General features: G+C 43.2%; 2 protein-coding genes and 1 non-coding gene across 5 annotated transcripts; 1 reads left to right on the forward strand and 2 right to left on the reverse strand.

The window, feature by feature from the left end:
• Positions 1-815: 815 nt before the first annotated feature.
• axin1 (axin 1) lies at positions 816-20,008 on the reverse strand. 3 transcript variants are annotated; one of them, XM_052048992.1, is made up of 12 exons: positions 17,294-20,008; positions 15,564-15,722; positions 9,950-10,897; positions 7,438-7,578; positions 7,220-7,316; positions 6,583-6,708; positions 4,787-5,145; positions 4,564-4,713; positions 4,061-4,258; positions 3,709-3,816; positions 3,130-3,279; positions 816-2,993 (listed from the first exon to the last, which is right to left on the reverse strand). In XM_052048992.1, exons 3-12 carry the CDS (start codon positions 10,804-10,806, stop codon positions 2,867-2,869), a joined length of 2,313 nt encoding a protein of 770 aa, XP_051904952.1. In that variant the 5' UTR covers positions 10,807-10,897; positions 15,564-15,722; positions 17,294-20,008; the 3' UTR covers positions 816-2,866. The 3 variants fall into 3 exon arrangements, with proteins under 3 accessions (XP_051904952.1, XP_051904954.1, XP_051904953.1); XM_052048994.1 differs by lacking the exon at positions 3,709-3,816; XM_052048993.1 differs by lacking the exons at positions 15,564-15,722; positions 17,294-20,008 and adding an exon at positions 12,985-13,351.
• Positions 19,302-19,373, forward strand: trnat-cgu (transfer RNA threonine (anticodon CGU)). Its single transcript has one exon. It is a non-coding gene; the product is annotated as a tRNA-Thr (tRNA).
• Positions 20,009-20,154: 146 nt separating the features above from the next.
• Positions 20,155-23,398, reverse strand: pla2g10 (phospholipase A2 group X). The gene is made up of 4 exons (XM_052049035.1): positions 23,231-23,398; positions 21,774-21,969; positions 21,252-21,358; positions 20,155-20,685 (listed from the first exon to the last, which is right to left on the reverse strand). The coding sequence occupies exons 1-4, from the start codon at positions 23,265-23,267 to the stop codon at positions 20,537-20,539; spliced, it is 489 nt and encodes a 162-aa protein (XP_051904995.1). The 5' UTR covers positions 23,268-23,398; the 3' UTR covers positions 20,155-20,536.
• Positions 23,399-25,462: the final 2,064 nt, after the last annotated feature.

Raw genomic sequence — 25,462 nt, forward strand, 5'->3', positions numbered from 1 at the left:
AATACATAGAAATTTTTCGCACTAAAATTTAGCTATTATTGCGATTTATGAATTCTAAAAATATCATTTTTTACACACCCAAATAATGGGAACGTATCATAAGTGTAGCAAATGTCTATTGCTGAATTAATTATATGCCTGAACATAAAAAAAGGTTGTATTTGTTTGTATTTGTGTCAAAAACGGTGAATTCACTTTGAAATTTGTTTCCACTAAAAATCCGGTGTCTTCATTTGTCCTTGACGACTTTGTTGATGACACAGCCCCTTACGAAAAACATCCCAGCTTATAACTGTGACAAGGCTTGGGTGGGAAGCGGGCCGTGTCGTCGCCCGCGGCAACTACACGGCCATTTTCCTTAGAGGGTTTTTAAGGATGACTAAATGGGTCATTTCTAGTTGCAATTTTCCACCCTGAGGAGGGGCAGTCCATTAAAAGTGATTGCTTTAATAGCAATGTTACGCATGTGCGTTTGTGTGGAGTAAGCATGTGTGTGTGTGTGTGTGAGAGAGAGAGAGAGAGGCTGGGGTTTTTTTGAGCTAACATATTTAACTGTTAATATTGTAATGGTAAACGATGGCTGAAGTTGCAGAGTTACATTTAGTCGAAAGTCGTCCTTTGTCGCCATGTTGCGGCATCTTTAGTCGCGTATAAATCCTGTTTAACCTTGATTTCAATTATTGTGTCATGGCGTCATAAAAGAGCCCAAGAAAAAGCAAAACACATCAGTGGAGTGGTAGCAAATACGATTGAGTAATTATACTGCATAGTCCAGCGTTGGTGTATTGAATGGTTTTATTGTCCAGGTACCTCCACCCCCCCTCCCCTCTTGTGAAGTTATGAATGTTCTAACTGGGCTGCTGGCTGATGACACGTCACGTTGCGAACATTTACATATAAAACAACAACAATAATAGTAGTAACAATAATGATGATAATAACAATGACAATAAAAAGGCACTCTGATGTCACTGATGCATTTGAATGACATTTTGGGAGCTTGAAAATAAAAGGGCTTCTCACAAAAGACTAAAACATGAAAAGTGACATCCATAAATTAAATTATTTCCTTAAAGTATGACAAATATATTAGCTATATCGTGTATCTAAATCATTAGCTTTGTGGACATTCCATCACATGGTTTTTCCTACCCTGCAGCAACACGAATAATAAGACCCTCAAGGTCTACTTCAACATGAACAGCGGCTTAGACTTCACGCCAAGAAGTGAATGACGTCCCACCGTGTCCTTCAACAACAATTTCTGAGCCTTCTTTAGACTTTGTGACATTCACACACTTCTGTTCTGTGAGCTTCGACACATTCTCACCTCCTACGCCACAAGCTTCAATGAATGAATGAAGATTATAAATGAAGAGCTTTTTTGTTGTTGTTGTTAAGCAAACCTGATATGTAATTAAGTGATCTTCAAAATAACAGCTCCGAAAATCATGTTGATACGATATGCTACACTGGCTTGTCCTCAAAAGAAAATGGGCACGGTTGTTGCCACGGCAACCCCAGAACTCCTACTTTGGTGGTCTAATAAGATCGACCATCCAGGACATCCCTCAAGTTGTACAAGCACTAGGGTTGGCGCGGGTGTGCTTGGACAAATATATGTGTGTGTGTTTTAACTTGTACATTCATCAGTCATCTTGGTATGGAGGGAGAAAAAAAAACGTATGGATGTTTACCCTTGTCAAGTTAATTAGCTTCCACTCCTATAGGGGGTGCCATGGAGCAAATAGTAAGCACATCCATGATGATAATTTGTTTTTATTGCCTTCAAAACCCGTTTTGAGGCAACACAGGCTTGTCATAAGGAAAAAAAAAATCAATCTCAGGTATTGCCCTCAATCACCTCCATAAGTGGTCGAAATTATTTCAAGCGATACATTTATTTATGTTTTTAACATGTGCATCCTTTCAGCTTTGCATCTTTGTAGCGTAACAAATGTCACGGATGTTGACCAATGAACGTCAACGAGGCTTCTCACCTGTTACGATGACCCAAAACAGTTTTGAACTAGTCTGCGTTCATTTTCAGAAGGCTTTTAAAGGAGACCATTCCTTCCAGGCACCAAAATGAGAGGCACTTATTTTGTTGCTGGAATAAGCCTTCATTCAAAAATGCTGTGATATGATATGTCATGGAAAAGATGACCGTAACCCCAAACAGGCCAATTCTAATAATAACTTGAAAGCAGCTTGCATAGATGTTCAAATCTACGATTGCAATTTTTTTTGGACAGCTCCCTCGCAATATTCATGAGAGGCCATTTTACCAACACTTGGGTGAAATGAATGGAATGGTCTAATAAAACAATAACAATTTTACACCGTCAGGGTGGTCTATCAAATTTTGGGGAATAATGTATCCCAAAGGTGGACCTGCAACAAGTAGCCCCCAAATCATGTCTTCAAAACTGAGGCGCCCAAAGTGCTGCCTGACTAAAATGTTGCAAAATAATAAATTACACTTACGTGGCATTTAGAAGTAAGTCATAAATAGAATCCTTTTAAAAAGGATTGTGATCGTCTTCATCGAGGATTTGGGGGGGCAGGGCTTCAATAGGGTATCAAATTTTAAATAGTTAAATAGATATAAATGTTATTGGTTACCACAAACTGTACACATCTGGCATAATTACATTTTTAAAAAAAAGAATCACAATAAGTGTGGTTACTTTAAAAAGGACCAGTGATTACACAGTAAAAAAACATCGGCAGGGCTTTTCGTAAGTAAACTTTACAAAGCTACATCGTGCGCCTCCATGAAGCACTTCCCGTTTTGCTTTCCACCCACTTCCTGTTCACCTTCATCGATCGCTCTCATGCGTTTTCCCCTCCTCACGTCCGCGTCTCAGTCGATCTTTTCCACTTTGCCGATAATCTTCTCCTCAAAGGTAGGCAGTGTGGCGTCGTCCTCGCGCACCTCCTCAAACACCACACCGCAGTCAAACTCGTCGCTCACCTTCTTGAAATAATACCTGCCGATGAGGAGGAGAAGGAGGCTTTTCATTCGGACATGGTGAATGTTGGAGCTCAAAATGTTACAAATTTACAGATACACTCTTCTGCAAAGTTGACTTCGTATTTTGCGCAGCAAAATCATTTAAATCTGACCTGTAATTTCCTTTCTTGGTCAGCAGCTCTTTAAACTGGCCGAGCGTCACCAGCCGGCCCTTGACGGAGGTCCTGTACGGGATGGGCTCTCCGCAGAAGTAGTACGCCACCGTCATGCTGTTGCACGATTGCTTTTTAGTCGCTTTGTGCCTGAGGATACACATGAAAGCACAAGGGATTTAGCTATAGATGGGAAAGAAGTGCAAGCTTAGAAGAAAAAAAAATCTGACAAATGGGAGCGTCATAAGTATGTATGTGTATGATGGGGAAAAAAAAAAACAACAACCAAAGTACAAGGTGAGGGATGCTTGTAAATGGGCGCCATCTACTGATGGGCAAGTGAAGTACAGCATTTTAATAACGAGCCACTTGAGGATGTTCACAGGGTGTTCACAAGCATGCCAATGCAAGAAATGTCCCACGGAGTCGTTTTCCAAAAAACTAACAAAGCAAGTCATTGCTGGAAAAAGGCATCACAGCAGCAATGGTTGAATTGATGAAAAATAAAATTTCAAGTCATGGAAAAAAAAAAGCAGGAAGGGGTAAAGGACAATAAATTGAGGACGCGAGCGGACGTACTCGGGCTCGGAAAGCTCGCAGTCTGACACGGCGGGCACCACGCTGAGCGGCGGGCACAATGATGGCCTGAGTGCGGTGCGACCCCGCTGGATCACCTCCATCACATACCTGAAGGAGCCAACAACCGCCATCTTTGTTAGACACGCGCTCCACCTTCATCGCTCCGTTACTGAAAAGGATTCTGTCGGGGGTGGCGAACAGTGAACCCCTGTTTATTTTTATCTTGGTGGAAATTTTCCAGATCCACTCGACTCCAGGTTTTTGGATGTTCTCCCACAAAGTGAGCCCACACTAGGTCAACTTTGATAAAGCGGGGGACTGTAAAACAACGAATAGGTTTGCGTCCGCTCACCGTTGCTTGGGCTGCAACGTTCCAGATTTGATCATCTTCTCCTCTACCAGCCGCCGGCAGACCTCTTCCAGCTGGATGAGAGGGCTCGGGGCAGGGTTGGGGGGCATAGTGGGGTCCTGGATGAAAGGATGTGACGGCTGCACGTTGTCCCAAGAGCAGCTGGGCTGGCCCGGGACCTTCCTCGGGCAAGCGGTGCTACTACAACACAAGATAGAGACTTGGTTTTTAGCTCATCAATGCGTCTTTGGGCAGAAAGAACTCAAAATGATTTCTTGTCATTGCATGGGAAGATACACGGAAACTGGGATGCAAGACTAATATCATCCAAAAATTTATGAAGGTGGCATTTGGAATTTAGATAAGAAATGATCACTGCAAGAATCGGCTATGAGCTGCGGGTGGCCATGTTCACTGCTCAACCAATGTGAAATGTAGAGTAGCAAAACACAAGGAGATCTTCCCAAAAGGTTCTGGAAAGTTACAAAACAAATATCGCGACTGACCCGTACGGGCTCCTCTTGTGTCGGATCATCTCCTTCTGTCCCTCCATTAGCCACAAGAGGATCTTCTGCTTCTTCTCCAGGTCTTCCACGGGGGCCGCTGCTTCCTCCCCACGCTTGAATGCTCGTCTACACTGTGCACCACCTTTGCTCCTGCATAAAAGCACAATCTTTCGTGAGGGGTGGGGAATAAGAAGACACCACAGGGTTAGCTGAATAAACATACCCATAAGCTCCATGCTCCATGTTTGTGGATGCCACGCCCCAAGGTAACTCCGACTGGTGGGTGTGATGCTTGCAGTGGTGACCCGACTCTCCCTTGACAGCTTGCCTGGAAGGATGTTTACCAGGAGCCGCCCAGGGCGGCGGCGGTGTCCCTTTGAAAGCCTCCGGTGAGCGGGACTTGGGAGAGTGGCGGCCCGTTCCGGGTGATTGGCAACCTGGAGTTTTCATGACACGTTGGACGTGTTCGTCTAGGATGCTCTCGGGGTTCTCCTCGTGGGCGTCTCTCAGGAAGGGGCCATAGTAGTCGGCGTAGTTCTGTGGGTGAACATCAGCGGGGAAGCCTTCGTCGCCTTCCTCTTCCTTTGGTGGGAAATTTACATTTAAAATGATCGCCAACAGTCACTCCAGTAACCTGCTACTTGTTTTATATTGAAATATTAAATTATATTAAATAGAATTTCTCACACAAGTAGCAGTCTACTTGTACAAACTACTATTTGCACAGAATAACTGCGTCTTATTTTGTATAGGTTATCGTATAGTTTTATTCTATTCTATATTTTATTCTTGATATTACAGTGACATTGTATCGTCACCAAACATTGACAGGAAAATGATATCTATTCTATTTTTAAACCAGGATGGTCACAGAAGCCTCAATTGGGTGAGATGCATTTTCGCCACAAGATGGGAGCATTTCACCAGTTTAAACAAAAAAAAAAAAAAACATGACCACCGTCAATGGTCTGCACTTGGGGGTCAATCCATACATAGTGGTTTTATGATTCTTGAAAATGTGCCCCAATTTGCCATCTTTGATAACTGGATTTGCTTAGGCAGGCACGAACACTGAAGACTGTGGAGCAAAATACTGCTAAGCTAACATTATCGTGTTTCATTTTTTCCATTATGAGGAGAAAGTGTGGCATCATTGGGGTGGAGACTGTGGAGTAAAATTGATGGAAGATTATTTTGAACGTTTAGTCAAAAAAAAAAAAAGTACTGCCAAACCAAAACAAAAATCTACAATACAAATTTAAACATGTACTGCTCCTCCGAAAAAGAGGAGGAAGAAGTCAAAATTATTTCGATCCTACCCCTTCAACATTAACTATTAGAACTCAAAAATAAAAAAATTCCAGACCGATACATATGTGCATTGTGTATATTTTCAAAACAAACATCAAAATAATGGAGCATCCATGAATTTTATTGGGGGGGGTAGGGGGGGTGATTGAGGGCAAAGAGGAGACGGTGGAATCTAATATTGCAGAATCCAAGGCTAAGGTACCAGTTAGCGTGTGTGTTATTCGCTTCCACTTTTCATTCAGATCCAAACCGAACCAAAGACTTGGCTCCGCGTACTGAGGAGCATTTCACTGGCACTCAAGTGACATTAAACGGCTGCCACACTGTTCCCGGCTTACAAGCGCAGGTGCTCCATCTGATGCCGAAGACAGAACTCGCCAAGTGATTCATGTCACGCCGTTTGTTTATTTATTTATTTATTTATTTTGCCTGCTCTTAATAGCTGGCCTCATTAATTTCATTGAAGTCTCCTTTGAAAACTTGAAATGCATGTTGACTGGCGCCTCCGGTGCCGGACGGGCAAACTTTGCCGGAAGGGCAAACTATGAAATGTTATCGGTTTAAATGCCTGTCTTGAGAGATAGTTCTCTCACTGAATGCGCAACATACAAGGCTTCACATTGTGTGAATGGTGTTCGTGTGCTAAGGCACTGGAACTTAACAGAGGACTTGCAGCTTATTTTGTGGGCAAGAAGGGAACGGACATACCAGTCGCAACCTCCTGAGTCGCTCCTCTGTCTCCCTCTCTCTCAGGACGCCTTCCAGGCGGAGGATCAAGTCAGCGGCGAAGCGCTCCGGCGCCACGTGGATGTCCTTCGGAATCCTGTTGGTGCGCTGGAAAGGGCATTGCGACTTTAGTACATTTTTAGTTCAGAACCTTTTGCGAGATTGTGCAAAAGAAAAGACTTTGAATTTTGAAGACCGATCTAACAGTGATTTAACATTCCTCATATCGGTTAATTCACAGTGACTTCATTAGGACACATGAGGGAGGATTAGCGCTATTAAATGCAGTCAATTCACACCGCCTCCCGATTGGTCGGCCTAATTAGGGCTGGCGAGAGGCAGCCTCAGCTGCACTGGGGAGGCATCCGCCTGTCATGGGAGAGCCTTCTCGTCTGCTTGGGAGCAGCTTCCGAAAAGCAAGGAGCTACGTTTAGACAACCTTCCCTTCGCCGCTATTCTTATACTCCCTCACAGGGCCCGTAGCACACACACACACTGTAAATATGCACCATCTCCGGGGGGTGCACGTGAAGAGAGACAAATACAGCAGAGACAGACAGTTGAAAGAAACCGAGAGGGAAATGAGATGGAGGAGGGAGGTAAACCATGAATAACTCACGGGGATGATCGGCAGCGGCACGCGCCCGTTTGCTCGAGCGCTCTCGTGCATCTCCCGCCGATGAGGTTTGTGGTATCTGTAGGGTGGGATGCCATCTCTGAAATAAACAAACATTTTCAGAAATACTCCCATAAATAAACAACTCTTAAAGTTGTTCAACATAAAAAAAGAAAAAAAAAGAAAAAAACAACAATGAAAAAAAAAAACTAAATTCTTACACGCTGCTGTCAGTAAGGGAAAGCGTGTCGGCGTCGCTGGACATACTCTGCTGCTCACTGTCGTTGGCACTGGTGGCTGGAGCCAATGCATGACCAGCGTTGGCGTAGTAACAGTCGGCGGGCTCCCGACCAGGTGTATGTCTGGAGTGAAAACAAAAATTGACAACGGTGGACCTCAAGGTTCTGTCTTAGGGACCATGTTCATTGCAAAGCGCAAATAATTTAGAGTCACAATTTCCTGTATTAAGCACACAGGAGAATCAGATTAGGCCCGCATCTGGTTTTCTCAATTTCACATCTGTGTGTCAGCAACACATTTTGGGTGGAGCAACCCTAAAATGTCAATCTTAGAACACCGGTTTGTTCTTTAAAAAAGGGCGATCCCAATGTAATTTAATGAGTTTTATAAGTTTCAACCATCTTCAGCTACATGGACTTCATGATGTAGCGTACCGGTACATGTTTTTATCTGCATATAATAAATTATTGGATAAACACTGTAGTGTGTGTTTCCCCCCGGTACAATACCAACCCCGTTTGTTTGTTCTTTTTACCAGTAAAATACATCAAATAATAATAATAAGTAGCCAACTTAAAACCTATAGAATATTCTCTCCTTTCCACATGTTGAACATGTCTGAATTTTAAAACTAACTTTGTCGGGTCAAGTGCTTGAATTTTCAATAGTCATTGCTCGCCATCATCCTGCTGCTGTGATGACTGCAGAGTACGCCAAATTTTAACAAGCCAAATGTTGTACATCGAACATCGAGACATTCATTTGACATCCCTCAGATTCTGTGCTTGACGTTGCCGAGAATAGTTCTGACAACGCTTCCCGCGCATGAATTATAGATGTTCGACATTGTCTTTCTTATTCACATTGGAAGTCCCTAAAGCATTCGACCGAGCTCCCTTCCTGTTTAGAATGCACACGCTCACGGGAAAAAAAAGGCTCAATGAGAACCCTTGGTAACCGGCTAATTCCTTCAGCTTCCACAACCCTTAATAATGGAAATGTATGCAACAAGCAGAGTACAAAATAAGGGGACATCAGGGAATTGTGAGAGGGAAAAAAAGTGAGGTTTAGAAAGGTCAATAGAGAAAGGCAAGAAGAGTCTTTTTGTACAAAGCCAGCATGATTGATTCTTGAACTAGAGATCGCATCTCTATACCTGTGGCTCCATTATTATTTATACATCACAGAAGTCGGGATGGACATGACTGAAACCACTGCCGCGGTGAGATGTGCACATTTTTTTCCCTATTGCACACTTTCAAACACTAGCAATATTGAGCAGCAGCACTCGCCTTTGGTTGTGTTCTTCACGCAACGGCAATGTCTGTCGGTGTGCTCACTTTGCTAGCTTTTAACTTTCCTATGCGAGTCTCTTACAATACAAACAGTATCCATTATTTATTTTAGACATTGGTCATTTTTTGAAAGTCAACAAAAAAGATTTTTACCCTTGACTCTCACAGCTCGGGAACATACAGTACCGTTAGGAAAACTCTCAGCATTGTTCAGATGTGTTGTTTAGTTATAGTTATTATTTGGTGTTGGAAATTCTTATTGCGGCCGAAAGAAGCCAAATGCTGCTATTTCAAATTAATGACCAATCACGGCTCACCTGTTTTCTGAAGCTGAGCCATGATTAGTCATAACCAGAGGCCTGTGCAACTATGATGTCAGTTTCAGTCGACAGTAAGTACCATAATGGCCGCCCCCTGAAATGAACAAAACCCAGTGGATTTTACTGCTTAACTCATATTCCACAAACGGAATATTAATCAGAATGCCATGTTTGGACTAGTAGGGCTACATGTAATGTATTGTTGTAAAGACAATTTGGGGGTTTACTTCACCTTTAATATACTTGTTTTAATGGGTTGACATCACTTTAAAATGCCTACAAATACCTTTAAAAAATTAAATGCCATAAATGCGAAAACATACCTATGGTGTCATTCTATATCGTGAATTTCATTTATTGCAGGGGGGTTCTGGAACGTAACTCCAAACATGGAGGGGGATTTTACCATACTCTGTGAGTCTTGTAGTCTTCTGTGTAGCAGACTGATTATCTTTGTGATTAATCTGAATAATCTGATCTTGAACCATGTATGGTGCCCTGAAGAAAGCTTTGATAACCGACAGTGACATTACTGGGAAGAAGGCAGACAAAGAAATCAAACCATATCCAGAAGATAGGCAGGATATTGTATTTAGTCAGCAGTCGCAGACGTAAGACAAAGTGGCAGCACAAGAAGTGGCTTCTGACTTACAAAAAGTGAAAGTTCCCCTGCAGCCTCCTCATCAGCCCAATTTAAGTACTTGGAATTCTTCACGCACCATCTGTCTCTTACCTCCCACTACACACATTTCATCTCACATTTCGGGCAGCTCTGGAGGCGGCGGGAGGTGTGTGTGTGTGGGTGGGGGGTTACTTCCAATTCTGCAGTTAGCAAAGGAAAAGCTTGGGGGGAAAATAATGAAGCTCTAAGGAGTTACCTGTACTCTTCCTGGAATCTTCCTGCGGTGCGATGTGATGGCGTCTCCGTGAGCAGCCTCTGAGTGAGCCTGCTGCTGGGCGTGAGGTCACACTCTGGGTGCTCTTCCGACTCTTGGTCACATCTCCACTCCTCATGTTCATTTAATGTTGGCAAATAGCCCGCCAGATTCTTTGTGTGACCCGGAAGTGGGCTTTGATCAGCATACGGTTTGGGACTCTCTCCCCCTGCCTGAGCGTGTTTCAAATATATATCTGATTTAAGGAATAAAGGGTAGGTGTTTTCCTCCATTGTTGTCTGGATTTCCGTCTGAGCCTGGTCGAACATGGCCGGATCGATATGTAGCTTCATCACACAGTCTTTGATGAAAGACTTAGTCGCCGGTTTGATCTGCCTGGAAACAATAGCGTTGTTGTCCAGGACATATTTCTTATAGATGGCTTTCGCCAGTTTTAGCCGCTTCTCATCGTTGCCCTCGGTTGCTTCAAGTTTGCGGAAGCCGCTGCACGCGAACCAAAAGTCCAACAGGTCAGCACATGCCTCCTGCTTGAGGAACGTCCTGAAGAGATGGATGCCATCCTGGTCGTCCAGCAGCGAGTGAAGCGACTCCGCCCATCTCAGGTAAGGCGGCGTCGGAGAGGCGCTCCCCTCTGGCTCGTAGCCCAAGTCCTGGTCCGGCCGCCTGGGCGTGGCCACGGACGCTTCACATTTGAGGCTTCTGGATAGCGGGATGCCGGAGCTGTGGCACTGGGTGAGCACCAGCTCGCCCTCTTCCCCAGGGACTGGAGGTCTGGGTGCATCCTCATTGAAGCTGCTACCCGGGTCGACCAGGAAGCCCCCGTGGTTGCTCACGCTCATAGTCCTGGCATCCAAGTAGAACGTCCCCGTTGAGGGCGAAAAACACGATGACTAGATCCAGATGTCTACTTACGCCACAGGAAAGTAACTCCTGTATAGGGGGAAAAATATATCCATAAGACCCACAACACTCTGGCATAAGCATGCATCCCAATTTTATTATTATTCTGCGCAGTCAGCTTTTTCGTAAAGGACTCAAGTGGCCAGTTCCGAGCTGAACGCTAAAATTAAAGCAAATTCAGCATTAAGCCAGAGGAAAGCATCAAGTGCCGAATGTTTAAATCATAAACCGGCTTGATTTTGGGTTTAATTTACAATAAAATCTACTGAGAATGTGCACAAAAAGAAGTGTGAGGTCTATAGTCCCGGTACACTTTTGATTCCGCCTGACCTCAATGCAACTTTCTGTCTGGAAATAGGATGAACATGAGTTAATAATGTGTCTTCTTTTTTAAACCAGCATAAGTTTGGCAGCATAGTGGGTGTATCATGATGAAAGGCTTGTTTGAGGTTTGGGGCATTAATTAAATCGCCTGCTATTAGCTCCACGTATTTCAAATGTCGCGTGATTCATTATTACATCACACTTCATTTGCGTTTCACGTGTCCTTATTGCACGGTCAGCTGAAGCATTGCATGTGTCAAAATTTGAAAGGTCGTTCAAGGACCAATATGCGACATTGGCATAATTGTAAAGCAAAGACGCTAAGAAACATATCTAGATTGTTTTAGGGTGTCGTTTTCATTTGGATTGACAAGAGTCTCTGGGAAAGTGTGACATGTTTGTGATGTTAGTTTTTGACACACCACAACTTGTGCTGTGTTAAATAATACCCCCCCCCCCCTCCCCCCGAAAAAAAAAAATCCACCGTGATTGCGGAGTGCTTCAGGGCACACCCACTGCCTGTCTTGGCTCACGTGTGCACACCAAACATAATTTCATAGACTGTGTTAAAAACTAACTGTGATCAAAAGTAGCGGTTTACTGGGAATTGTGAACAACTTTGACAATTGGAAGCATGTTTGGCTGACGTGCTGAACTTTACCAGAGTAGAACAGAGGCATTCGTGCCGTATTTGATATCCAGGCATGCTATTTTATGATGCATGGATCCTGTTTGTTTGGGCATGAATATTCTGTGATACATTTGCACTCTTATTTTCAGTTTTATAACCTGAATGACTGTTCCAAAACGGACATGGGTGTGTGAATGGTTGTTTTGTCTCTATCTCCAAGGCCTCTCGCTATAAATCAGCAAGAATGAGGTTTAGCTCACCCACGACACCAGTGAGGATAAGATCTATAGAAAATGGATGGGTGTCCTAAGGTGAATTTGAGTTTTTAGTTTGGGCATTAATATCAAAATGAACTAGTCTGAGATGCTTATGCAGTGCATTAAGAGGATGATTACTGTAAAAATCTAATGGTCTGTGAATCATTTGTGTGATTATTTGGGCATTTACAGCCACGTGGAGCGCTCTACGTTGTATTTATCTTGTCGTGTGAGCATTAATGTTTAAAAGGTTGCTCCACTGTGAATGTTGGGCCAAAATCAACTGTTATTTTGTGAATGTGCTCAATTATATTGGCATATTACTTTCTACGTTGGTTGCTCTTCGATCGCAAGCTAGCGCATTGATATTTGCTGACCTGCCTTCGCAGGTGTTGTCTTTTGGGGAGGTCCTGGCAGGGACGTGTAAACAAAATGGAATTGTTAGTAGTCGTTCCTCTTTGACCTAAAGGAGCCTCGCCACATTCATGTCAAAAATGAACATGAGAGCGGCGGCCAAAGTGGGGGAGGGGCGCCTGAAACTAACTCGGTGTACACACATTATACACACACGGCGAGCCAGCAGGCCTCCGGGTAGCACACCGACAAGTGCACAACTTTGTGCCACTGTTCACCCGCTGACATGTCCGCGCTGCCTTCGCCGTCCGCGCGTACATAAAGTAGTCCGCGCGAGAGGCGAGACCACCGCCGACACTTCCGCGGGCGTCGAGAAGCACACTCGGGACATTTCCATGCACATTTCTGGGCGGATTTTCCAACGAGCAGGAAAGCGACGGCAGCGCACGCATTTAATCTCTTATCTCCCTCCCTCGCCCCTCACTACTGACTACCGCAATCTCTCCTCCGCTGTCAGCGCGAGCGCCTAACAAAAGTGATAAATACTTCACCTTCTCGGCCCGGTGGAACGCAGCGGGCATCTGGACCGGAACCGGCAGCCGCCTCGGAGGGTGTCATACTTGAGGATGGCGAGAGTTTTGAAGCGTAACAAAGAGGACAGTCGGCGGCTGTCAGCCTGGCCGTCTCTTTTCTCTTCTGTGTCTACTGCAAGATGGTGCGCGGCGCCCCTATCGGCCAATGGGCGCATTGCCGCTCCCCACAACTACAGCTGACCTGCACTGTGTATGTTCTACAAATATTACTGTCTTTCTGTCTGTGAAAGCGCTATATAAATAAAGATTTATTGTATTACAAATCATTTTGCCTCTAAATGCCACCTTTGCAATAGATTGGAAGTGAACCAACAAAGATGTGATTTAACTGCAGACTTGCAGCTTTAATTTGAGGTTTCAGGTACTTGATTTCATTGCAAGTGTGTCATTTGCATTTGGAATACAGTATATTTCTGCGAACTCTCAATATGAGATCCAAACAACTGTCACTATCAGTGACGAAAGCTATCATTGTACTGAAAACGCATCAGAGTGATAACAAAACCACAAGGTTTGCTAAATAAACGATTGGGTATGAAACAACGCACTGGTAAATATCAGCAACGGTAAAAGATCCAGAAGATCATGGGCAACAACGTTGGTGGATGACTGAAGAATTATTTTTCTATTATTCTTACCGTGTGCAAAGAAGCAGAATCAACTGTGAGGTATTTCGTACATTATCTGCTTCACCCAAATAGTTCAGAACTCACTTGATGGCACTTCACAATAAAAATTAGGACGTCCAAACGGTCAAGTCAATCAAACCTCATTGAACCCGAATGAGCTGTTCACCTGGTTTGGATGTAAATACGCTCAAATTAGAGCTGAAGGTGTCTGCAGCTAAAGCACATCTTGATTGTTTCAACTCAAATTAATTGTAGAGGTGTTTAATGAATTGCATCAAGAATTTTCCATGGATGTCGTCCATCTTTCGACTGTGTTGCCTTCAGGGACACTCTGCAAATCCAATGTATCTTTACTTATACTGTACTATACAGCGTTTTCACAACAGCTGTAGCTGTAACAAAGCACTTTCCAGAAAATTTCACATAAAATAACAATACAACATGACATAAAGCCTTGAAAATAATACAACTGAAACAACTATTCCGGGCGGCCCGGTAGCCCAGTGGTTAGCACGTCGGCTTCACAGTGCAGAGGTACCGGGTTCGATTCCAGCTCCGGCCTCCCTGTGTGGAGTTTGCATGATCTCCCCGGGCCCGCGTGGGTTTTCTCCGGGTGCTCCGGTTTCCTCCCACATTCCAAAAACATGCGTGGCAGGCTGATTGAACACTCTAAATTGTCCCTAGGTGTGAGTGTGAGCGTGGATTGTTGTTCGTCTATGTGTGCCCTGCGATTGGCTGGCAACCGATTCAGGGTGTCACCCGCCTACTGCCCGGAGACAGCTGGGATAGGCTCCAGCACCCCCCGCGACCCTAGTGAGGATCAAGCGGCTCGGAAGATGAATGATGAATGAATGAACAACTATTCCGGCATACGCATTGTTTGAAGTCGTTATCGATGGAAAAAGAGAGAATCTCAGTCTCCTTTCACCAGTGGAAACCTTCCACCAACGCAGCCTCGTGTTCGATATCGCAGTTTGAATACAAACGCCAACTCTGTGTGTGTTTGTCTTTATTTATTCATAAGTGCATAAGCAAGCAAGCAGATACAAAAGCTGTAATTTAGCATAACGTCTCATGAGCTCATATCATGAGTCAAGTCAAGTCAAGTCAACAGTATTTATAGAGCACTTTCAAACAGCCATCGCTGCATACAAAGTGCTGTACATGGAGCGATTTAACATACACAATAAACAGTAAGACGAAATGGTAATAAAGGCGGTAGAAAGCACCAAGCAGTAAAATCATGCTGAGTCGAACGACAAAGAATACAAGTAGGTTTTGAGGAGGGCTTTTTTTTTTTGAGGAGTAAAAGCAACATTAACTAAAAGCATGTTCAATTTCTCATTGTCAACCATGGCGAGCGTCTGAGGATGATTATAGAGTCGGTTGATGTATTAGCATTAGCTCATAGTTAACTTCACAACAAAGGAAGTCACACTTTGCTTTCCTTTTAACACGCCACAGCGATTTCCTGTGTTGTGCGGCGCAAAGCCCACCAGGCACTTTTAATTATGTCACCATTTGACTTGAAAGTAGAAAAGAAAGATAGAATGAGGCAAATATTGCCAAAGAGTCAGTCTCAGATCCGCTCTCATACCTGGCAGCTACTGAGCACTCGCACAGTTCTACTGCACTCGGGATAAACGCTGGACAAGCATAACACGTGCGACCAAATTGATGGCGTATATGGATCAAAACACTCAGGCGCAACAAAGTGCGGGAATTTGAATCACACACTGCCCCATCGTATCACCACTAGTGCCCACTGAAACATTTTAAGCGGTTTCATGCCACGAAACATGAAAGTTTAGAAAGACGGCTGAACAGCGTTAAATCCCTTCTCTGGTAATGATCTTCCAACAATTGGAACTTTGTAATCAGTATTGAGTTGAACAAATGCTGTTTTACCTCATGGTTGAACACCCCCCTGCTGCATCCTCCAGCCGTACGTTCAATCACTGACGATTCCATAGCAAAGTTATGACATGTTTTGGGTTCATGTAAAATGCGCCTGGCTTCCATGAAAAGGAAAGGTCGCCCGACTTGGTCTTTTCCATCCATTTGTATCTGAAAGAGAAGAAAGTCCTCCTTTTAACAGACCCTGATGCCTTTAAGTTATTTATGTGGAAGGCCTCGAGGATGACACATAGATTGACTTTTATTGCCGATGGTGATGTTGTGAAAGTGGCTTAGAATGTTGTTTTCACTATGAAGTCATGCAAATAAAATTGGATGTTTTCCGGCATGCATGGCAAAAAAAAACAATTATATAATTAGAAGATATCAATAGGTATTGGCTAAAAGTCTGGGTTCAGAGCATTACAGTAATGTCACAAGAAACAGCAATTATTTGAAGATAGCACATTTTCATGTCTTTTCACGTCAGTAAAATGATGAAATAAATTCATCTGGCAAAGGATCATGTTCAAATTTCGAGCGTATATAACGTCACTTAAGACCAAAAATTGTATCTCTTTGTTCAATTTTAATGGTCTGATATATTTATTCATTTTTCAATTCACAGGACAGTTTTCATTTGATACTTGCTTACCAGTGGCTTCTGAACTTGTATTGTAAAACAATTGGCGGAATTGTCGTATATTCGCCCATGACCGTGCCTCTGTAGTTGTCAGTCAATTCAGACGGATTGAAAGTATCCTCCCCCTGTTTTGTATTTAATTTCGTGCCAAAGACCTTCACTTAAAAGTAATGCGATTGCCCTACTGAACCGTTTCAGTTTTGCCTCAGCTTTGTAAAAGCTGCACTTAAAGCCGCAATGAGCGAAACTGATGTTTTTTTGTTGTTGTTGTTATTTATCCGCATAGAGATGCTTTAAAATCTTAAAACTATTTCAATAAAGAGTTGCATTCTTTGGCCCAGACAGCTTCCACATTTTCCTCCCATTGGGGCTTCTCATCGGCCTTTGTTCCACACGTCAATGTGGATTTGTTAAGGCCTTGGATGAAATGGGTTTATCTCGGCTATGGATGAACAAAAGCCCGTTAAGATATTTGGAGGAACGCTTCTTTTCTGAAAGCACACAAAGATGTCTCTCCTTCAAAAGCACTCACAAGCGGAACAATACAGTACTGCGATGTTCTTAAAGCCTACAACTTCAACTAACCATTCAAGAGGGACACCTAAAGCCATTGTTTGTGCGTGTCTGCGTGTGTAATTCAAAGTCTGCCTTTGAATATTAAAAATTTGGCCGTCTGGGGAAAGCCTGTCAGAAAATATATGCTGGAGTCCAGCTGATGTTCTTTGTCCTGGCTGAATGTGTTATAATTAACAAGAGTGGATTAAACAACGGGATCGAGCAAATTCTGGACTTATTTCAACTACCGATAGAACTCAAGCTCCACACGGATAAATTAATGAAATAAGCTCGGTGATATAATTGCACGATATCAGATAAGAGGCTAGTATATCATCGGACAGTGGTTAGGTGGAAGACTACAATGAAATCAAAACGTTGTTGGTCCCTAGCCGCCTTTCGAATGCACATTCATTGGTCACATCAAATGATGTGCTCTGCTTTTGATGACAGTCCAAATACAGCAGCACCAGCGTGTTACCAACACTAAAGACGGACAATGGACCGATGACGACGAACCGCGCCAAGGAACCAGACGTCCTACCTGCCTCTCTCGCTTCCTGTGGGCTACCCGGTTCTCCGCCGCCGGACTACGGATCCAGCATCCTCCTTCGTGGTCCGTAGCAAAGACCGCCGCCATCTTTAATCACTAGCGAGTCCATCTGTCGAAGGTTCTTCCCTTTTCGAGTCCTCTCTTTCTCTGTTCCAGCCCCTCTCTCTCTGTTGCGGGGGGCTTGAGGGGGGTGCTCTCATTTTCATCCGACATCAAAATGCCGTATTGACAGGCTGGCGGGCCGCCCAGCAGGAGGGCATCTTGAATATGCTGCATTGGCTGTTGTCCTGTTCCATGCTGCACGTCTACTGGCCACACGTGTTGTCCTCAGAATGACAGGGATAACCCAACAGAAGCCAGAAATAGTTGGTTACCATGAGCCTGTAGTCTCAAAAGGTTCAACGTGATAGTCCCCCAATGCACTTTTACGTCTGGCATGACATCGGGTGAGGAGGCTTACAGAACGGTTTCCCACAATGGCTTTTTTCCACATAAACCTACCTTAATGAAAGTTGATCATCTTTGTATTACAACTTGCACAACCCAACTGGACAAAGAGACTTCATGATAAATTAAAAGAGAATGAGACGGATAGGGAGCGTGTGGTGGGGGGTTGTTTTATTATCAGATGGATTATTCAATTGGATTTCACACCAGCATGCCGGGTTATGGTCAGGGTCACATCAAGCCAATCCTTCTCACAATGACCAATTTAGTTTTCTGCATCTTCGCTGCTAAATCAATCAATCAATCAAAAACAAAAAAACAAAAAAAAACAACAACAGCATTGACCGGCATGTTGTATTTTCGTGCTGGTCTTGCAGGACAGCAGCAGAATGCTGGTCTTGCTGCTTTCACTAGCAAGACAACCAGCAAAAGTAGCCAAATTTGAAACAGCTAAACCTTTGGTTCAGGTTAACTTACTCGACCAACTGCGCCACAGCCACCCAGCAAGACTAACATGCTATTGTTGCGCCGCTGGTAGCTGTTGACACCAACTAGACTCCAGCTGGTCACAAGCTATCACCAGCTCCCCCGGACCTACATGCTGGTCCTACTGGGAGGCTGTAGCTCAGTTCATACAGTGGAGCGCCGAGTGTCAAAATATATTCATAACTATGAATATACTTTACGCTGCATGCATGTGGTAGCTCTTGCAAGAATAGAAACCCCACAGTGCTATCTCGTTTTCAAGTAAAGCGTCCAAGTAAAATTAGATGCATTGATATTTTGCATGTTATTCATGTTAATTGAACTTGGCTTGAAATGGTGCATCCAAACTTCATACATTTTGCAGGCTCGGGAAGGAGGAGGAGAAAAAAAAACAATCACACCCAGCCATGTGCTTTTCCGCGCTATTGGCTAAGCAAGCTCAATGTCGGGACTTTCTGCTGCGGATTAGGATCACATTTCATTCTGTTGACCTTTTGCTGCCACCGGAGGTTGTGTGCGGCTTTTGTAGTGCAATTAAAAATAAGGCCTTTGTTTGCAAGCCGGTGAACTTGTTGAAATTGTCAGCAAACATCCGACATGCGAACAAGGCTTAAACAAATGGCAGCTGCAAATTCATACCAGTGCAGTGAATCTCTTTCTCTTTTGAATCAGGAAAATCTTTAAACCTTCGTTTTTATGAATGACGCAAAGCAAATCTAATCTGTCATCTATTTATTGATCACTTAATAGCTCCGTGGTTCGCAAAATCTCTAGATCAAGTCCGACCCAAGAAAAAGCTGCTAAATTTAGTTAACCCCTCATACCTAACATCAAAATACGTCACCATAGGAGGTGTCAGTATGAAAAAAACACAAAGCTAGTTACTATAAAAAAAAATTAATGTTATTGTAAGACACTGAAATATTATGTAGAGTTTCAACATTATATCTGTATGTAACGTATGATACAAGTTTATGCATATAAACTATTATAAACAAAGAAACTGACCGACTTGAAATACACGGAAGAGCTCTATTACATAATCCAGCTGTGACCGCCTTGCGCAGGCGCGGTGGCCAAGTGGTAAGGCGTCGGTCTCGTAAACCGAAGATCGCGGGTTCGAACCCCGTCCGTGCCTTTTACTTATAAGGCTGCGGACTATAAGGGGTCAATCTTAGAATTATCACCAACCAATTGTAAACCGTTAGGAATTTGCGTCGTCTTGAGTACTCGGCTCATGTCTTGACGTCTCACTGTGAATGAAGGTTCTTCCGGCCACGAAGACTCCTTCTGTGGGGTGTCCATCTTTATGTGGTGTCATATAAAAATAACTAACACGGTGCCCTGCTTTTGGCGACGTCCCACTCAATGTTCAAACTGTAATTATAAAACTGATTGGCGTCACTGTAAAGTCTCCAGTAGTGAGAAGTCTGGCGCTATCTCCTGGCATCTGTGGGTAGTTCACTCATCTCAAATCACATACAGTACTGTACTGTACACACCTAGTAAAAGGGTCCTCGGTTTACGACATTTCTTGGTTACGAACGGAACACAAGGCGGCACACTGTTAGCGCTTGACTGAACTTTTTTCGTTTGATTGTATCAAATTCATAGCCTATAACAAGTGTTTTTTTAATAAGATCTTCAAGTGCTTCCGGTAACTGACATTGTGAGGTTATTATTGACAAGCACTGTACTCATTTGCGTATTGCCGTAAGTTACGTCATCACGCAGCAACACAAGGGACGCTAAGTTACCTTTGATTTTTTCTTTTGTTTTGTTTTATACTGTATTTAAATGTGAGTGTGTTTCATACAAATTCTGTTATATTTACTTAACTGTAGCGTGAGCATAAGGGACTACATTCCTGCTGGAACTTTGTGGTAACTACTTGACGTGATTTTGGTCATTAAAAAAAAAAATCCAAAAGAAAAAAAAAGATGAGGCAATGACATCATTAACACTGAAGAAGTCACTTTTCCATTCACCATCCACGTCACCTTCACATAAAGTTAAGGCTTGACGCTCTTTCTCCATTGACCCTATTCAGTGACTCAGTGGAAAACACCACCCAATGATGTAATACAGCAAAGACAAAAAAAATAAAAAAAAAAAGAATATAGAAACTCCCTGTTTCCCCAGTAGCTCGTTGTTCTCAAATAGCCAAAAGACCAATTTCACTATTACAAGGCATTTCGTGTCTCGGTAATTAAGTCAATAAAAAGTGCACACTGTTGCAACGGTGTATGGCCATTGATTACATAAGTCATTTTCTTCCGTCGTTATAAATTTATGCTTGGGTCAGTAAATGCTACACATTGGCTGGGGGGAGCCACACCTCCAATTCGGCCACAGGGTGAATTTCCTTTGGAAGGGTGAATTTCTCAGGCATTTGGCGGCGTCCCGGTCACACTTACACAGAAGCTTTTCACACGTGTCCGTCAAATCACCTGCAATGGATGACACACTTGTGTTAGTCAATAGTGGATAAGCAGGATTGACAGGATGGCACAGATTTGGTGAAAAAAATACAAATCATGCAGAGTAAGGGTAACTGAAAGCATTGCACGGATTTCAATCGTCTGCTTTTCTTTAGACACCCCTTTAAATACTCAATGGCATGTTTCTAGAAAGGTGCTCAAACATTGCGCCATCTACGTTGTACTTGTTCACTTCCCTGAGGCCTGTTGTGCAGGTACGCGAGACGTGTCCTATTTGCATGCGTCGCTCATAGGAAGATCTGGAATCCAAAGCATTTCCAATGTGTTTGGGTTTTCAAAATATTTTTTTTTCTGCATTGGGATGAATGTAATCTGTTCCAGGGCAATTTAGAAAAGCAGCCCATTTCATCCATAAATGGTATGATTTAGTAAATTAAGCAAAGCAACAGTTGCAAAGAAAAAAAAAACACCTGCAAAATTTACCGCCCTGACACAAAGATTATACCTATTTTGTGCATATTTTTGAACTTTGAGGTTTTGCTGTTTCATACTGTACAAAAAAAAAAAAACAATACCACAGTTAGCTGTCCTGTCATCACAGCTCCAATCGTAGCGATCTGTTTTGGTAGAGCAGCCCTGGCGCTCTGCACTGTCGTAGCAGCAATCATGCTTGTGGCAGCACCTGCGGCCAGAATGAAGATAGTGCAAGAGTCTGCGAGCGTTAAACCGAATTTAGGCTGTAAGGAGGGTCGCAAAGTGCTGGGTGGAATCGCACGTTATTTTAAAGGTTGTTGTTGTTGGCAGCCTTGAGGTCAAAAGCATGAAAAGATGGAACCAATTAAGATTTGGGTGTGGAATTGGGAAGTACCGGTACTGTACTCGAGATGGTATTTAAGGCTTCCCATAAAGCAATTGGGAACCTGCAGTTTCATCTGCGCTAATTCATACCCTATGCACCACATAATGTATAGGTGGGTCATGTACTGGGTGTCAATCAGGATTTTTTTTTTAGCACTATAAACACTCGAGGCGTTATTTGGAGCAAACAACAAAGGACGCCTTGACATCGTGTGGTGAAATATGCACTTTGCACTCACCAGTCAGTCCTATCCCGTGGCCAGCCTCTGCCCCCCAGTCCACAATAGCATCCGTAAAAAGCGTAAGACAGAGGCGATCTCTCCGTGGTGCATTTGATCATTCCCGCCAGCTCCAGCAGACCTCTTTTCGAGCGCGGTGATGAGAAGGAAGACGCTGAGGAAACAGAAGCCGCAACGGACGCAGAAGCCGCAGCCACTGCATCAAGAGACAACAAAAGAAGAACTCAGTTTGACATTTTTAACCCACTTCAATATCTAAGCACAGTTGGTGCAAATTATCCATAAAAATATGTGAAAACACAGCCCATTCATAGCCTGATTTGGGTCACGGATGACCTGGAGCCTTTCCCAGCTAGCCAGCCAATCACAGGGCACAGAGAGATCAAAAATGTCATACTCAGACCTATAAAATGTTGGAGGAACCCGGAGCACAGCGAGTAAGAAAATGTAAACTCCACATGCAGGCCGCAGTTCAAATTCAAAACCCGAACCTTAACTCTGAGGCAGATGTCGTAACCACTATTATAACATGTTACCTGATGAGCAAAACATGACATAAAAATATATATTATGTACCCTAAATATATTTTGGGTTAATTGTTTTTTTCATTTTTAAAGCTAAAAATCCTATTTCATGAAAAAAAAAAATTATTATCGTAGAATCCTCTTACACTTACACGATATGGACACAAGTACTGAGAAACTTTTATTTTACTCTAGCAAAACTTTTTTTAAACAATTATGTACATCTGAATCCATATTTCTTCCCCTCTTCCCTTCCTTTTAGGTCATCCTTAAATCAATTGTCTTCTTATGGCAGATGTTCATAAAATGTTTGCTCGGAGAGGAGTGGTTGCACAAACAGACATTCCCTTTAACTCACAGTTGACTTTAGAGTTGCTCATTGGAAACAGCTCATATATGCCTGAAATAAGGCAAATGGACGGACAGAAATGTACTGTATGTGTGTATGTCGGTGATGAATGTGCAGATAGGGAATAAAGGAGGAAGAATAAAGAGGAATAAAGATAAAGGCTGAATAAAAATAAACATGTGCATCTTTCTTTAGTCAAGGTTTCATAAATAGTTTCAGACACACCGCAAACGGCAAAACAGTCACAGCTGGGTCATTTTTCCTCAGCCAGAAGGCACATGCACATTTTGGTCATTTTGAAAAGCCACTTCCAAAGCGAAAAGCCAATCTACCCGCATCAGGAAACTCACTCCACTTTCAGTAAAAACAACAACAAAGAAAATGCGGGCAATGCAGGTATGGAATATTTTTATGGATTTGTTTGAGGCGTTGGTCACAATAGTTTCAATCTGAATGGAGTTCATCACAATTCCAATTGTGCCTGTAAAAACTGACAGCCTGAGTTTTTACAGGCACAATTTGAAAGTCTTTTCAAAAAGACTTGTGTCCCCCCACCCCCACTAAAGTTAAACAATGAACTTACCTGCAAGGAGTAAAAGTGAGTGCTGAAAGGCTGCCATGGCATGCGACACACAAGCTACTGAGCTGCACACTGCTCACACCCACGCTGCGTGTATGTAAAACATGGGCTGTGGATCTTTTTTTAAATGTTGTCTCAATATTCTCCCGAGCATCCCATTGGCCAGCTAAGCCAATCCGGTGTTTGTCAAACTGGCCCGCCGGCATTTTTTTTTTTTAAGTTTGGGGACTACACACCTTATGTACTGTAAATGTAATAAGGGTTATTGTTGAAAATGAATGGCAGCCTACGTCAACTAAATTGGTACAGGAAGACTCATCTTTTACCATCATGAGTAAATCTGTGAATAAAACAACTCCATTGATTACAATTAGGTTTGTCATTGATTTATTATTTTTTTGAAGAGTCAGCTCTGTCACACAAAAGCCCATCTTCATTTGTTATGTTCTGATATCTGGAATGGGTTATTTCCTTAATTTATTTATTTATATATATTTTATATATATACATATTTATACAGGGGCGGCCCGGTAGTCCAGTGGTTAGCACGTCGGCTTCACAGTGCAGAGGTACCGGGTTCGATTCCAGCTCCGGCCTCCCTGTGTGGAGTTTGCATGTTCTCCCCGGGCCTGCGTGGATTTTCTCCGGGTGCTCCGGTTTCCTTTCACATTCCAAAAACATGCATGGCAGGCTTATTGGATGCTCTAGGTGTGAGTGTGAGCGTGGATGGTTGTTCGTCTCTGTGTGCCCTACGATTGGCTGGCAACTGATCCAGGGTGTCCCCCGCCTACTGCCCGAAGACGGCTGGGATAGGCTCCAGCACCCCCCACCCCCCGACCCTAGTGAGGATTAAGCGGTTCAGAAAATGGATGGATGGATATATATACATAGCAGTTCCTCATTCTGAGAGATAAGCAGTTTCCTTTTACCTCTGTTTCATACCCATCACATGTTCACTGAACCACTCCCAGTCATTGTGGTTTTGGCTTATTGTTACAAAGTATCTTGCCCTTCAAGGATACAAATGATGAGTGCATTTTGTCCTGTGAACCTCTGAAAGAACAGAACAAGACTCTTTGTGTTAATGTTCGGCTACACCACTTGAAAGCCAGCCGAAGTGGAATAATCTGTTCGAGAATCCGCATTGCTATAATGTATTGATGTAGAACATAAAAACATACGAACTCCACACAGGCAGCATTCAAATTCCCAACCTCAGAACACCATGCCGCCTCAACCATGATCTCCAACCATCCTGAGAAGTCTTAAATGAGATAAATACAATACCAGACATACGTTTTAGCACACACATTATGTTCTAATTTTTTTCACAAACCTGCAAATCATGCAGTTCAGTTCATTCTCTCATTGTACTCTAGAATGGAACCATAGAACAAATAAAACGGATAAAGTTCCAAATTATAGACTCAATCTATAAACAAAATGTATTCGAAATGGTTCACTCATTAAGTTGCCAGCTGAACACACTCGTGGCCTTCTTTTGTATGATAGAAAAGAATTACTCTTCACAAAGTTTTTTTTCCCCCAACTCTGTTGAAGAAGTTCCTAAAATGTGTGGCACTTACATTTATTTTGTCCAGTTCATCCCAAAGGATGCAGACTGTGCATTTTAAAATGAATCTAAAACACTGACTTAACATGAGACTGCAGAGAGTGTTGACTGTTTTTATGTTATTATTAGTGTACCGTTTCAATGTCGCGGCCCTGTGGGCGAGTGGTTAGTGCGTCGACCTCACAGTGCAGAGGAACAATTCCAGCTCTGGCCTTCCTGTGTGGAGTTTGCATGCTCTCACCGTGCCTTTGTGGGTATTCTCTGGGTACTCTGGTTTCCTCCCACATTCCAAAAACATGTATGTCAGGCTAATTGAACACTCCAAATTGTCCTTGGGTGTTGTTTGTCTTCGTGTGCCCTGTGGTTGGCTGGCAACTGGTTCAGGGTGTCCCCCACCTGGACGGCTGGGATAGGATCCAGCATGCCCTGTGACCTTTGAGAAGTTGAGAGTATAAAGCGGATCAGAAAATGGATGGATGGATGTTTTAACGTCTTGACCTGGAACGTGTGCACATTTTGAGCATGACGTCTCTGATCCACTGGTGAAAGGACACTTTGATTCTCTCCTCTAACTACTTCAAACAACAAAGCGTATGAGGAAAAGTGGTTAAGATTGCACGACTGTCCATGTTTCATGTTATGTGTTGTGTTTATTATTTTAC

This window comes from Hippocampus zosterae, chromosome 17 (assembly GCF_025434085.1).
Source record: "Hippocampus zosterae strain Florida chromosome 17, ASM2543408v3, whole genome shotgun sequence".
Lineage (NCBI taxonomy): Eukaryota > Metazoa > Chordata > Actinopteri > Syngnathiformes > Syngnathidae > Hippocampus > Hippocampus zosterae.